The sequence below is a fragment of the Olea europaea genome, unplaced genomic scaffold (genome assembly GCF_002742605.1).
Source record: "Olea europaea var. sylvestris unplaced genomic scaffold, O_europaea_v1 scaffold156, whole genome shotgun sequence".
Taxonomy (NCBI): Eukaryota; Viridiplantae; Streptophyta; class Magnoliopsida; order Lamiales; family Oleaceae; genus Olea; species Olea europaea.
Window position 1 is genome coordinate 9556 of NW_019233203.1, and position 15581 is coordinate 25136.

General features: G+C 36.9%; 2 protein-coding genes across 3 annotated transcripts in view; one reads left to right on the plus strand and one right to left on the minus strand.

Annotated features, from left to right (window-relative positions):
- Positions 1-6301, plus strand: part of LOC111376754 (conserved oligomeric Golgi complex subunit 6-like) — a 10081-nt gene extending 3780 nt beyond the window's left edge. The window contains exons 1-8 of one of the 2 annotated variants that reach the window (XM_022999729.1): positions 7-266; positions 1677-1744; positions 2295-2418; positions 2508-2654; positions 2780-3043; positions 3128-3412; positions 4332-4478; positions 5648-6301. In XM_022999729.1, the coding sequence (XP_022855497.1) occupies positions 1695-1744; positions 2295-2418; positions 2508-2654; positions 2780-3043; positions 3128-3412; positions 4332-4478; positions 5648-6172 (1542 nt within the window). In that variant the 5' untranslated portion in view covers positions 7-266; positions 1677-1694 and the 3' untranslated portion in view covers positions 6173-6301. Of the gene's footprint in view, positions 1-6; positions 267-1676; positions 1745-2294; positions 2419-2507; positions 2655-2779; positions 3044-3127; positions 3413-4331; positions 4479-5647 lie in introns of those variants that run through there. The other variant, XM_022999728.1, reaches the window with a different exon arrangement.
- Positions 6302-9585: 3284 nt separating this feature from the next.
- On the minus strand, positions 9586-11833 carry LOC111376755 (probable carotenoid cleavage dioxygenase 4, chloroplastic). The gene is made up of 2 exons (XM_022999730.1): positions 10350-11833; positions 9586-10019 (listed from the first exon to the last, which is right to left on the minus strand). Exons 1-2 carry the CDS (start codon positions 11804-11806, stop codon positions 9665-9667), a joined length of 1812 nt encoding a protein of 603 aa, XP_022855498.1. The 5' UTR covers positions 11807-11833; the 3' UTR covers positions 9586-9664.
- Between the last annotated feature and the right edge of the window lie 3748 nt (positions 11834-15581).

Genomic DNA, 15581 nt, shown 5'->3' on the forward strand with positions numbered 1-15581 from the left:
AAAACAAAGATGCATAATTTGGACTAGTTTGAATTCTTGTTGTTTGTCGAGCAAGTGGGGGATTATGAAGACTAGACTCCAATATGCAACTGATGAAGAGGTTTAGTGCTAATGTGGTTTTTCTCAATATATATGGTATTTTGCTTGAGGCAGAGCTTGAAGGAGCAGATAGCTTGTTCTGCAGTATATTCTTCTCACCCTTCCATGACTTGTACTGCATGTGAATATTACATTTGTCATAACTTCAAGGGTGGGCGTAATGCCAGGTAATTTGTGTGTGTGACTATTTTTTGATCAACAAATCATGGCTTTTGTCTTCAACCTTTTGAGTTTCCCCTTCCTTATCATGTTGGGGGAGGGAGATAGGCAGATGGATCTGATAGTTTGGTGGTAGGGGACAGTACTAATTTGGGGATTAAATAATTCCATCACTCGTGTCTTGTGAGTTTATAATGTTTGGGAAGTGGGGGCAGCACAGGGTGTGGGGTAGTAATTATGGCATGAGGAAGGATGGTTGCTTTTTAGGTTGGGGAATATGGCGCTATTGTCAGGTGTGAGCCAGAGGTGGTAATGTCGATGTTGGATTATGGAACATGACTTTCTTGTTTGGATATGACTGCAATTGGGAAAATGGGCTGCCGAGGAAAGAAATTACGAGTTAGATAGTGGATGGGGAAGTGGTGATTTGGATTGCAGGTGTTTGTGGTAGACGTTATCTTTTGTTTTCTATCGGCTTTATTGATTGTTTATTTAAAGCTTGCTTGGGGAAGATGAGCGTATAACATTTCAAATTAGGTTAAAAGGCCATTACTTGTGGACATCTCAATAAGAAAATGAAATCATTCAAATGTATATGGAGAGGATATGATTTGATGGGCAGAAGTTCCTGCGATGACAAGGATATTTGTAATGATTAATTCTTTCAATGAGAGTCTATTGTTATCCTTGAAGCAAGAACTACCATTTCTACGTGACTTATTACCACAATACCACGTATGATGATGACAATGTTTTTTGTGCTAATAAGTCTATCATTCCAGCTCCATTTCAATTGATGGTCCTCTATTCAAGGAGTTTCAACAGGTTGTATTTTGATTGGTCTGGTTGCCAAGTGTGAGGATTTATTGGTAGATTATTCTGAAACTTTAACTCTTTTCTTTGCATATTCTAAGTAGTTTTAATATGATAAATAGAATGTAAGGGCCTTCTCAACTCTTTGCTGTGTCAAACATTTACTAATATATGTAGTTTGATCACAGATCAACTCAATTATCGGATTATTGTTCCCTACACAACTCCTTGGTTCTGTTCACAAGTAGTGGTTATGCTTTTTCTTTCAAGAGCAAACTAAACCTTTCAATTAGTTGATGTCCAGAATTTCCAGTGATGTTTGTTTGTATATATATATATATTGGCTTAAATTTGGTCGGCAAATCATTTAGTTTAGACCATATAAGTATCTACCACTTTAAAGGCCTGCTCCCATCCTATGTTTCTTTTTATCGTAAGCCATCATTAATTGACTTCTCTAGTCATAATTGCTTGCAAAACCCATAATCCTGTGCCTCGTGTTTCTCTTTTAGCTGGTGGCTTTTTCCTTTGTCTAGCTCTTTTTTCTTTTTCCTTTTTAATTCTGAATCTATCAATAGATGTATTCACTTAAAGAATGTTTGCAGCGTGCTGGTTTGGAGCTTATGGATATGATGGCTGTTTACCAAGAAGGGGCTTATGAGCGCCTATGCAGGTGAAATTTCTCTAATTTATCATATTGTGTCCAGTACAAGAAGATATCTGGAAGCATGAAAAAGCCTTTCTATTTACTTGCACACACCTAATGGCAATTTGAACTTCCAATATCATTGGTAAACTATAAAACTTATGTGAAAGGGGAAGAAAAAATCTCACCAGTGAAAAGTTTTTCACCAGTTTTATGAATCTTGATTTAAAAATCACAAGAACACTCCATTTTAGAGAGTTAACAATTAAACGGTTTCTGTGCTACAATCTCAATGTCTGAAATGCCAGGTTTTTGGTGGCATCCATGTATGGCATAAGCAGCTTATTTTTTGAGTGCATTTTGTCAGCGGGTTTATATTTAGATGCTGTACAACCATTATTAAAGTAGATATTTTCATCTTTTTTCTTGGTATTAAGAAATATAGGCCATTCTATTTACTTATAGCAGACTTTTTGCTTTCCGCTGTCCTAATACGTATTTGAAGTCACACACCATAGCACTAAAGCGGGCCTTGCCCCATCCTGAATTAGTTATTTTTTTTTATTTTCTTTTTCAGATGGGTTCAAACAGAGTGTAGAAGACTTGGGGATGTTGATAATCCTGAAGTTGGTGAGCTCCTCAAAACAGCTGTCCGATGTCTCAAAGAAAGACCTGTACTTTTCAAGTATTGCGCTGAAGAGGTATTTGGTGCAAGAGCTAAAAGTTGAAGTATTCATTGAGCTCAATTTTCCAACAATTTGTTTTAACATGTAATTTTCCTGTCCTTCAGGTAGCCAATATGAGGCATAATGCGTTGTTCAGAAGATTTATTAGTGCCCTCACACGCGGAGGACCAGGTGGACTACCCAGGCCGATTGAAGTTCATGCTCACGATCCTTTAAGATATGTAGGTGACATGCTGGGATGGCTGCATCAGGTAGTTCATTGTGGGGGTTCTATTGTCTCGCCTTTGCAATCAGAGTCATTATATATTGATTGTCATAATTTTCTGTCATTGTTTTATGTTAGTTGAAATTATCCATGTTTTCGGCTACCTGACAGGCGTTGGCATCTGAAAAGGAATTTGTTGTTGCACTGCTCAATCCTGATGCAGTGGCAGATGCTGGAAGAAATGCTGACCAAACCTCTAAAATCGGGGAGAGTGATGTAGCAAAGACAGAATCAGATTTGACATTTGTTCTAGACAGGATCTTTGAAGGAGTTTGTCGGCCATTTAAAGTGAGAGTGGAACAAGTTTTGCAGTCTCAGCCTAATCTTATTATTTCTTATAAACTTAGTAATACACTGGAGTTTTACTGCTACACCGTGAGTTTACTAAACACATGAGTTTGTTATTTTCTCCTTAATCAAACTCTTGTCTATTTGTCTTATCTGTTCGTCTTTTTTCAGGTGTCAGATTTGCTAGGAAGAGAAACAGCTCTCTTTAACACAATTTGGGCCCTCAAGGATGCTACTCAGAAAACCTTTTTTGACATTTTAAAAACCCGAGGAGAGAAGCTTTTACGATATCCTCCTTTTGTTGCCATTGATCTTTCTCCACCCCCAGCAGTAAGAGAAGGAGTCTCTTTGCTGCTTGAAATAATTGAAACATACGACAGAATGATGGTTCCTGCATCAGGCAAGAAACCTGCCTTTGAGCCAGTCATATCTGCTTTGCTAGATCCTATTATTCAGGTATTATTTCCTCTGAGCATTTAATGAGATTTGTCATTATTGGTGAACACAGTCTTCATAGATGCTGAAGTACCAATAACATGTTTCTGCAAATGACCATGCTTTCTGATGTAGACAAGATTTGATATCCCAATCACCATCTGAGTCCAGATTTATTTAAGGAATAAGTGGTGAAACCAAAACCTTGAAATTGGAAATAACAGATGTAATAAAATCTGATAATTTAATTGAAATAGAGTTCTCCCCCCTTCCCAGTTACAAAGACTACTTTATACTGAACGACTTCCGGACAATTGAAATGACAGAACTCCTAGACGTCTACTAAATGCATATTAACTTTTATCTGGGAAAATAAAGAGCTTTTCTTGTCTCTACATAACCTTTCAAAACATAATTGAAGCTTAACCAAGACTTGCATAAAATTAAATAGTGACTTGTGGACTACTTTGTCTCTTTTATTAATATATACACATTAATTGACTCTGTATCGCTTTCTTACTTAAGCTGAGTTGAATTGCTTCACACCTTTTGATCTTAAATTTTGCTTCACCTTCCTGGAATACATTCTTTGACCATAATGGTATCTACTTAGATCTGAAAATTGTTTTCAAATTTAAAGTTTAACAACATGATCAATAGCCATGACACTGTACATACACTCAGTTTCTAGAGCATTCTGTTGACTTACAGCAATGCTGGATTACTGTTCTGGGGATTATAAAACCAATACTCTTTCTTTTTCTGTAAATTCCAATCCACTTGCCATTATAGGATACTGTAAATTCCAATCCACTGGTGTATTAGGACTCCAGCTTGGTGCGTTAATATATCTAATTGAGCCGTATACCTTGCTAATCTAAATTCATTTGTTTTGTTTCCTTCTCTATTCATTTTAGACTGTTATGTTCAATATCTGTAGATATGCGAGCAAGCAGCAGAGACATACAGGTCCAAGGGAGTTATACAGTCGTCAAGGAGAAGTAGATTAATTTCTGACGCAGGCCAAGTCCGTAAATCATCTGTAGATGCTATTTTAGAAAATAGCACTTCTGTTCCTTCATCTCAGGTATGCATTTTCTTCCACATGTATAGGGGCTACTTCTTCTTTTGTACTACTAATTTGGTCGTGTTTGGCAATCACATAAAAAGTCATATTTAGAGCCTGTTTGACGACCATTATTGTTTAAAAAAAGAGTTTTGAATAGCGATTTTTAGGAGAATGTGTGTTTGAAAAGTAGGGAAAAGTTTTTGGAATACGTGTAGAATATATTATTCTGCAAACCTGTGATTGAAAATGATCCAGTAGCAAACCATAAACTAAATTAATGGTCGTCAAACAGGCACTCAGTCAACTCCCCTTCATGTGCATCAAATTCTCTCACTATAATGTATAGTGATAAATATCTTTAGCTCAAAGTGTTCCTATTTCTGAACAACTATGAACTATCACCGCTGGCCCCAGTCTCACTCTAACTTGGATTCTCATAAACACACATCAGTATGTTCATATGCAAGGAAAGCGTAGGGCAGGGAAGTTATGTTAGGAACAAGCACTATGGAATAGAGCACCGCATTGTAAATATCTTAAAAATCACACTTCGCCCGAGCAGAACAGTCACAAACACAGACAAAAACTTGTAATTCACTCCTCCTATTTTCTTGCCTTAGTAATGATACTGATTTTGGAGAAATAGCAATTTGTAATCATTGTATGAAGTCTATATCGTGCTGTTAATGGCAAGGTATTGAAATAGCTCAGTTCCAGTAAGATGTGGTAGTTAATAGCTGTAACTTGTTAAGATTAAACCACCGATTGTTCAAAACCATGGTGGTAATTGTCCATAATGAATCCAGTATTAGGTCCTATCCACTATTGCTGTTAGTGGACTCGGCAGTAAGCATTACATATTCCCAATAACTTAGGGTTGAGCAAACCTCTCGTGATCCTAAGGTGGGGATCAAGTGTCTGCTTACCCAAAACTCTAGCTTTATAATCATATATTTTTGGCTTTGTAGTGGTAAAAAATTTGGTCTTCTAAACAAATCATACTAGGATTTGTGGGAAAGTAGAAGTTTCTTTATGAAATGGGTAATCTTGTTGTTCATTTATGATCATTAATTTTCCCCGTGGTTTGAATCAAATTGTGATACACTTCCTGCTGCGTATTAAAATTCATGACTTTCGGTAATTGTTATCAGGTTCCACCATCCCCTGACCTTTCGTGTTTAATGCAGACCAGTGAAACCCCTTCGAAGATTTTCCTGATCAACTGCTTATGTGCCATCCGACAACCTTTGTTAGGACATGAGGTTGCATCTGAATATGTGAAGAAGCTCGGAGTAATGATAGACAGTCACATGCATGGTCTTGTCGAAAAAGAAGTCGAAGCCATTTTGCGAAGGTGTGGCTTGTCAAACAAGATGCCCCACTGCCGTAATTCACCAGACAGTGATGTATCAGGCAACGATATTGCTGGGCCCGCATTGGCAGACACCGAAGATATGTCTCCCGCTGCTCTTTCAGAATGTTTAAAGGCCTTTTTTGGGCTCATTTTGGGAAGTGAAAGTACCCTGCCTGAGTTTGAGCAAATGCAGGTACCTAGTCTTCGGTCAGAAGCTTGTGTTCAGGTTGCTAGATCACTGGCTGATGCATATGAGCTTATTTACGAGGCAATCATGGATCCCAGGAATCACTATCCCGATCCCAAGTCGCTGGCAAGACATCCTCCTGATCAGATAAGAACCATTTTGGGAATTTGATTACTTCTTTTTGTTACTCTTAAGTATGAAAAGCCAAAGGGCTTTAATTTGACCCCATCCATTCCGCTGGGTTGGTGTAACGCCCCCAAAAATTTTATCGATTTAAATTTTGAGGTGTTACCGATATCATTTCATAATCATACTTGAAATGGAAATATTTAATTGGAAATTAAAACTTTTAATTTATTGAATACTCAAATACTAAATTAAATAAGCATAATGTCATAAACTTTAGAACATTTGATGGACAAAAAAAAAAAAATTATAATAATAAAAAATGACAAACAAACAACTCTTAACAAATTTATTATTGAAGGTTGTCCAAAAGTTTTTTTATTTTACTTGGCAGTCCGAGCATCGTTCAACCACCATCCATGTCGACCGTTTTAACTTGAAATGTTAAAATTAAAGGAATGAGTAATTGATATTTAGTAGGATACGTGTATCCAAACAATATAATAATTTTTAAAATATGAATTTATAACATTTCATACCATCATTTCATCAAAAGCAATCGGTGTCAATCGAATACCCTAACGCATTTGAGAAGTCTCGAAGGAGATCTCACATTTCATTTCATAGGGAACTTCAGGTCAATTATCATTTCATGAAATAAATCACGTAGAAAAAATTATAACATTGTAAGGACGGATTACTTGCACGTAGTATCATACCTCGTTAGATTAACGAATTTTTGAAAGAATAATCCAAGAGAATATTTCAATTTTCAGACTTCGTGGCTGCCGTGAATGTAATTAAAGATGGAGAATGGCTTTCTGCTTTTAAAATATGTGCCAATAATTTGACTTTTGCAAATTATTTAAGTAAAAAAATGAGTCTTGGTGCCTTGAAATTGAGAAGTTGTGTATGTGCGTGGAGTAGATGGGCATAAAGAAGCAAGGAAACTACAGAATTTAAAGAATAGAATCAAAGTCAAAGAAATGGTATTCTTCGCAAAATATGTGTATGACATTAGTATTTATAGGCAACATAAAGTAGGTATAAGGGTTAGGATAATTTCTTTGGATTTTAAATTTTCAAATATTGATCACTCTATCCATATGCGATTTTCTTTTTAAAAAATACTAAACATATTTATCCACATGCTACACAAACAAGATTTGTTACAAATATGCTTTTGTGATTTAAATCAACAAAAAAATTGATTAAGATTAGATATATTCTCAACTTCAAGTTAAAGATAAGTTAATCACACATAAAAATCATATAACAAGAATTATTTGAATTTAAAAATTGAAACCTCCTTTCATCTATTCATATACACGGTTAAGATTTTTAAAACAAACAAGCAAACTTACCACATGGTAAAATAAAAATAAACAGATTTTGGTTCCATGGATTTAAATCAATCAACAACTTTGATAGGATAAAACAAAGATTAATTGTATTATATAATATAATACTACTTGATTATATAAAATAATATTTGAAATTGAGGAACAGAATTGGATATGATTCCATCCATCTTTTTCAAATTATAAAGATAAACGTGATTAAAATATTATAATCTTTTGCTAAATATCTTAAAAGATGCATTAAAAATACATAATTAATACATTTCTTTCAACTGATTTATCTTGGGTTTAACTTATATGACCTTATATTTTCTTGAGCCCAACCTACATTACTTAATTCGGACTACAAGATGAGCCCAATATCGATAGATACAATTTCATTCTATTAATACTTAATTATTTGGCCCAAATAAAATAGGAATTCAAAACTTATTTCCTTTTGTCCACAATTATTCAAAATATAAAAATATAACAAACGATAATTTTATTCTAACATTTTCGGGGCGATACAGTTGGAATCTGTTAAACAGCCCAAGGATCTTGTTTTCTTCTTCTCTGATACCTGTAATTAAAGCTGATTTCTTGCATCAGGAACATGTTTGTATTAATTCTTGTGTCTAGTTGGATGTGGCATGTTTCAGATTGTTTCTCATCATTCAGAGGACATAACAAACTTCATACATTTTTGATATTGAGTTGATAATAAACTCGCTTTCAGTTGGCGACAGCACTGCTCTTGAGCTTTTCAGATCTCTGTATCCTTAAACCTCCTTTGAGTGAGTAAATTTGATGTGTATGTGATGCTGTAACTGGAGTTTTATGGCCGTGCGCGGACTGCAGGCTTAGCCGGGTACTGGCCGGCGACCACACCGTGCGGGCTTGACGCCTTTTTATGTTATTGTCTGAAATGAAATTCATATTTTTATGTTTAACATGTCTCGTCAATTAATGATATCTAAGGCTGATGTTTAGCACAATTTGTGCTGCACAATATTTTTGTACAACATGCTTGACAACGGTGTAGGTGTCAAAAAAGCGTTGACGGGAAAGATAAAATATTTTTCAAACTGTTTAATGATAACCTGCCACGTAGCATGTTGTCAAACTTGTTGTAAAAATCATTGTACAACAAGCATGATTCATTGTTAAATGTTAATTTTAGAAAAGCAAAGTACAAATTGTATGTGGTAGAATGGGATGGTATATCAAAATTTTCTTAGTGAAATTTTATATTGGTTATAATTGTCATTTTCTCTCTATTTCGACGCATAAAAAAAATAAAATAATAAAATGATGTGTCTTACAAGCATTAGATTGCAATTCATAAAAAAAAAAAAAAGGTTAAACCCCAACCTTAAGGGTTCCCCACCACCCCTACCATGGAGCGTCGTGAGGGAGGTAAATCGCAGGTTATGCCTCCAAGGGTATAGGATGGAAGGCTGCTTGTACACTTGCACTTACCCAAGAGCCAAATTCATATTTCAGGATTCGAACCCTTGATGCAGCAGCATCAAACAAAGCTGGATTTCTCCACCCTCCCCTTTTATCATTTGGAGATGTGCCCTGGGGGCTAGATTGCAATTCATAGAATGCATTGAAGATGGTCTATGAGTCATATTTATAACTAGGAAAAGAAAGTTCTATGCTAATTACACACTCAAAAGATAAGGAAATAACATATGGAAATCCGAAAAATAATATCTTGACTCTTTAACGTGTGCACGCATCAAGCTGTTAACCATTCAAATGTACAACTCATGAAGTACTACAATAATGTGTTCGATATATGAAATTAATTATGATGAGTGAGAAAATGAAGTTAAAATCTTTTTTTTTGTATTGTTCAATACTTTTAGAATTTTATTAGCTGTCAATCGTGTCCTAAGTCTTTTTTCAGGTACAATAATAAACAATTTGGATGATTATTCATCTTTAAATGCCAATATAATCATTTATTCAAAAAAATCAGATATCTCGTTAACGAATTTTAAACCATGAAGCTTTACTTAGCCTCTGTTTGGTTTAGTTAAAAAATATATTTTTAGTAGATTTTGATAAAAATTGATGAAACTTGCAATTGAAAAGTAACAGGTTCGATTATTAAATTTGTATAACTTTTTTAGCCAAACCAAACGAGGCTTAACAGCACAAACAAATAGACCTCATTAATTTTCAGTTACAGCTTATTGAGATCGGTTTCAGGCACAAAGAGTCCATGGAAGCCATAGGGTACCCTGCCTGGCAACTTAACAGCTCCAACAATGTCAAGACTCGGGGACTTGGCATCCATGACCAAGAAACTTGACTCGTTCGAGATCTCATTATGTACATATGTCACCACATAACCGTCGTCCTCCTCGACCTCTGGATTATTGGGCTCTCTCGGCACGAAAAAGGGTTCACTTCCATAGCAGCCTGTCCCGTATAGGCGGCTAGCCACTACACAGCCTGTCTCGGCAGATAGCGAAAAGTCTACCTTCACCACCCCTGCTGCTTTCGGCATTGGAGCTCCAATTTCTGCATACACATACCTATTAGAAAAAAGATGGATTCAGTGCCAAAACTAACAAAAAATCCCAAAAGTTTTAGGATAAATATTTCCATCGATAGGCGTCGTTAGTTTAGATGGCAGCGAACTCTGTGATTCATTGTTTATTGCATTAAAATGCAGCACAACTTCATTCGACAATGTATCGGGGTCCACTGCCACCTAAACTGTTTATCTTTATGGTAATAATCATAGGGCAGAGCCAGGAGAGTAGAGTTGTGGAGGCAACGAATCCCACTGTCCAGACTGTAGATCCACCCATGGTGATAGATAGCATTATTCATATTTCTATGCGAACATTTTTATCACATACACGTTCTTCTTCCCCACATAAGCGGAATTAACCACTCCAAACTCTAGACTCTCGGAGGAAACAGGATGCCTCGATACAGTCTCTGTCTTGATGTTTACTGTAATTTTTTCCAATGAAAAATGGATCATATCCATGTTGTCGAATATGTGCTCGACCGGTAATGCATTTGGCGCGATAAGGACTATTGTGTTACCATCATCTTCCTCCCATGCATTAATAACATGAAGTGCATTGAGTCCAGGCATGTCAATCCACCACATTTCTGATTCATCCTCAGCATATCGTGGTATAAACCCTAGCCGTGGCACTTTATTTGGATCAACCCCCATTGGTGATCTTCCTTTGATAATTTCACTAAGGTTCATCCCTACTTGAGTCTCAGGAAATATTGCATAGTTTTTTGTAATGGCAAAATCATGAACAAATGAGGCCTTTTTCATTGAGAAAATTGGGACATCCTTTTGTTTAATTCCATTGGCACTGATTCTGAAAAAGGTCAAGAATGGAGGAATGGTGCTGCTGTATCTGAAGGCGAAGACTTCACCGGTATCTGAATCGATTTTGGGATGTGCCGTCATAGTCAAGAATGGCTTCCCGAAAGATTCACGGCGGCCTAAAGTGATTATATCACCATCTGATGTAACTTTAACAGCATAAGGTAGATCGGACTCGCCTAATGCAAAGAGATTTCCCCCAAAAAGAGCTAAACTCGTGTTCGCCAGGCCAATGCCATTGATGGGATTGAACTGTCCGGTAAGTACTCGGGCTGCAGTGACTGCACAACGCGCCAGAGAGGCCGTGAGGCCATTGAAAGCAGAGAACAGATTAGGAAACACCGGTGAGCCAATTCTGCGTTCGACCATGTATTTATATGTTTCCACATAGCGGCTACAGAAGGTGGCTTTGCCTTGAGAGATTCTTATTGAGTGAAGCATTCCATCACCATCAAAGAGATGGTAAGGGCCAGATGGAATGAACTGAGGATTGGGGCCATTACGAATGTATGCACCATCGAGGCACGATGGAAGGTAGCCTTGGATTACCTCAGACTCTGTGGGGGGAAGCTCGTCTACTGGTGCAAAGTTTCCCGAAAGAACGTATTTTGGATCAATGGAGGGACGAAGGGGCGGATCAAGAAACTCGGCTATGAGGCGATCAAGGGAGTTAACTATCAATACTGATGGCCTTAATCTTGTTTCTACTAGTTTGGGTTCTCGAATTGATGATCTTTTTGTACTAAGCTTTCCAGTGTACTTTGTCACCTTTCTTAGAGGCTGAAATGTGATAGTTCCACTTTCTCGTGGTCTTTCTTCAAATCTAGTTGATGAACCATTCAACCGAGAAATCTTGGGTGGTGGTGCTAAAGGTGTTAAACGGTGGTTCACGGCGGTGCTAGGAAAGGGAATATTGGTTGGATGTTGAAATTTTGAGAGGAAATAGGAAGTGAGAGGTTCCATTACTGGTATGTCTAGTTTTGATGAGGCAATGTGTATAAAGAAAATGTACATTATATATATCATGGAAAAGATTGTAGAATTTAAAAGGACTAAACATCATTGAAACACTTCTGATTAGAAATACGTGGATGGGAAAACTTGGACCCCATTTTTTTTTCCATTTAAGTGACTATGCACACGATTTTCAAATTACGTACAAAATCATTATGAATGAGAGGACGAGGAGAAAGGAAGTTGGAAACGTGATTGTTTTGTATTACATTTTCACTATTTTGATGACAATTTTGTTTGTGTGGAACATATTGATGTGAGGTTATCGTATGAACAATATACTCGTAAAGAAAAATTGACACGCAAAAATTTAATTGGTTCGAGTATCAAAATCCCGTGTCTCGGTTTAAGGCAAAGTATGCTACATTATCAGATGATAACACATCGATAGAGGCACTACGGCGATATCCTAAAAAAGATCATATTAAAGCACGAATTCGTCCCTGAAATATGCATTAAAAACGCATTCTGTAATTGAACAAGTTCATTTAGATTCTCAATAATAAACAAATGAAATCGTAACCAAGCGTGATACATAGATGATAGAATGTATTATCACTTCAATCATTTACAGATGGAGTCGTCCAAGTTATTTACTGGTGGATCGAATGCTTATTATCCCTGGAATATGATGATCCTCTTGAAGCCCACCAAAATTGGCTGTCAGACGCTCAAAACTCTATTGAAATGCACAACTAAGTAAATGCAACAGTTACTGAGGAACACATTGTGGCCAGAGCCTAGTGTCAGTGCTGTGTTCACGAAATTATCTTTTGAATTAAATGTTGAAAAAAAAAACTGAGTTATGGGCTGACTTTGGCATGAATTTTGAGTGGGACCCGGTTGTTCAATTTGGAAGATGAAAGTTGATTTGTGTTCTCCTCCGTGAGTACATAGAAATCATATACTTACTTGCCAAAGATGATGCTCGGGTGAATGAGAAATTGAGGCTCAAAGTGTGTCACTCAAAAGGGAGTTTATGTGGGAAAAATGAATTTGTCCCACATAAGAAAAAGATGAGAAACTCCAAAGGTTATTGTCATTAATGGTAGCTTAGCCTATAAATAGTGGCTCATTTTCCTCATTTCAATACACCAAAGCAAAAGCTTTCAAGTTTAGAATACACAAGAAATTCATTTGAATAGAGTTCTGTCTTTTCTGCATTTTTGTCTTGGTGGTGGTGTAGTTCAGGCACTAGTTTAGTTCGCCGGAGTGATTTCTACGGAGCTCAGAAGCTACTGGTTTTACTGTTGTATCCTGGGAAACGAACGCTCATTTTAAACCTCAAGCACGGACGGTGAGAGGGCGAATCTATTTTAAGGAAACTGTGTGTAACACAGGCCTCGGTTTGAAATTTTATTTTCTACAATTTCAATTATTCGTTCTGTTATTTATTGCAGTAAATTCAATAGTTGATTTATTGTTCATTCTGTTATTATCCAATTAGTCGTATGACTGTAACTTGCTGTTATATATCATCTTACCGGACAAAAAACATATACGGTATTGAAATCGAGAATACAGGATTCCTCATTTTTCATAAACCGATCGAACTGGTGAAACTTGGGATTTTCCCTACAAGCTTAAAACAGATTCTCAGAAAGGAAAAATCGGTTTCCTATATTGATTATTTCTGAACTGATTAGTTTCTTATATTTGTTATATTGTGAAAACTAATTTGTTATTTGGTTCTTTCAGAAGACGAAATGGCAACCGGTTCCACCAACATGGATTCCAACATAGATGTGTCCCAATCTGTAGGTACCCAAACTCAGGCTGTGGGTTCTACTATGGGTGCAGGGCCTAGTTTGGCTATAGGTGTAGCTATGGCTGTAGGGCCTAGCTCTGTTATGGCTCAGACTGTGGCTCAAGTGTCAAGTCGTGTTGTGAGCCAACATGTGGCTAATGTTTCGATTAATGTACCGATTAACCATGGGGAAAAGCCGGAGAAATTCAACGGCTTGAATTTCAAGAGGTGGCAGCAGAAAATGCTGTTCTATCTGACCACCTTAAATCTTGCGAGATTCTTGACTGAAAGTGCTTCAAACTCCAAGAGGGTGAGGTGGATGTTCAAGCAATCAGTGTTGTTAATGCTTGGAACCACTCAGACTTCTTATGCCGGAATTACGTCATGAACAGTTTGGCAAATTTGCTATACAACGTGTATAGCACCATGAAAACTGCTAAGGAGTTGTGGGAGTCTTTGGACCGAAAATATAAGACTGAGGATGCCGGGGCTAAGAAATTTATCGTCGGCCGATTCTTGGACTATAAGATGGTGGACTTCAAAACTGTAATCAGTCAAGTGCAAGAACTCCAAGTGATTCTTTACGAAATTCATGCCAAAGGGATGATTCTAAGTGAAACTTTCCAAGTGGTTGCAATCATTGAAAAATTGCCTCCCGCGTGGAAAGATTTCAAGAATTACCTGAAACACAAGCGAAACGAAGTGAACGTTGAAGAACTGATTGTTAGACTTCGAATTGAAGAAGACAACAAGAGTTCCGAAAAGAAGTGGTTCAATCCTGGTGCGGCTAAGGCCAATATTGTTGAACATGGTCAAGGTAGTAAGAACTACAAAACCAAAGCTGGGCCATCCGATGGGAAAGGGATCAAGCTGGGACTAAAAGGGGGCATTCCTAAGAAGAAATTTCAAGGGAAGTGCTTCAACTGTGACAAAGTAGGCCACAAATCTTCGGAGTGCAGATTGCCAAAGAAGAAGAAAGAAGCAAATGTGATTGACTACATGGCATATGATGTGTCGAAGATGAGTCTCACAACAGTCATTTTTGAAGTGAACATGGTGGGTTCTAACCCAAAAGAATGGTGGATCGACACCGGAGCTATGAGACATGTGTGCTCTGATAAAGAGTTATTTACTACTTTTGAAGCAGTTGAAAATGGAGAGAAGTTGTTCATGGAAAATTCAGCAACTTCTCAAATCAAGGGCCAAGGAAAAGTGGTTCTGAAGATGACTTCCGGAAAAGAGCTGACTTTCAACAAAGTGCTGTATGTGCCGAAAATCTGCAAGAACCTTGTGTCCGTTCGCTTTTGAATAAGCATGGTTTCCACATTGTGTTTGAGTCAGACAAGGTCATCTTGTCGAAAAGTGGAATGTTTGTGGGAAAATGTTATGTTTCCGATGGAATGTTTAAACTCAATGTAATAGTTGTTAAACTAAAAATGAATAATAAAGTGAATGTTTCTGTTTACTTGCTTGAGTCTTCTAATGTGTGGCATGGTAGACTAGGACACGTTAACTATAATACTTTACGTATGCTAGTTAACTTGAAATGCATACCAGCATTCCATGTTGATTCCAAATATAAGTGTGAGACTTGTGTTGAAGCAAAATTGACTAGGTCGTCCTTTAAGTCAATTGAACGAAATACGGAATCACTTGATTTAATTCACAGTTATATATGTGATTTAAAATTTGTACAAACAAGAGGTGACAACAAGTATTTCATTACTTTTGTCGACGATAGCACGAAATACTGCTATGTGTATTTGCTAAAAAGCAAGGATGAAGCGATAGAAAAATTTGTTTTCTATAAGAATGAAGTTGAAAATCAACTTAACAAGAAAATTAAGGTGCTAAGAAGTGATCAAGGTGGTGAGTCTGAAGCACCGTTTGCTGAATTCTGTGCACAACACCGAATCATACATGAAACCATCGCACCGTATTCACCGCAACAAAATGGTGTTGCTGAAAGGAAAAATC

Excerpts from the sequence above, each read along its gene's own strand:
- LOC111376755 (XM_022999730.1), bottom strand. The coding sequence starts at position 11,806 with ATGGAACCTCTCACTTCCTATTTCCTCTCAAAATTTCAACATCCAACC. Across the intron at positions 10,020-10,349 it reads TATGTGGGGAAGAAGAACGT|GTATGTGTATGCAGAAATTG; the intron begins GTATGTGATAAA and ends TTTTTCTAATAG.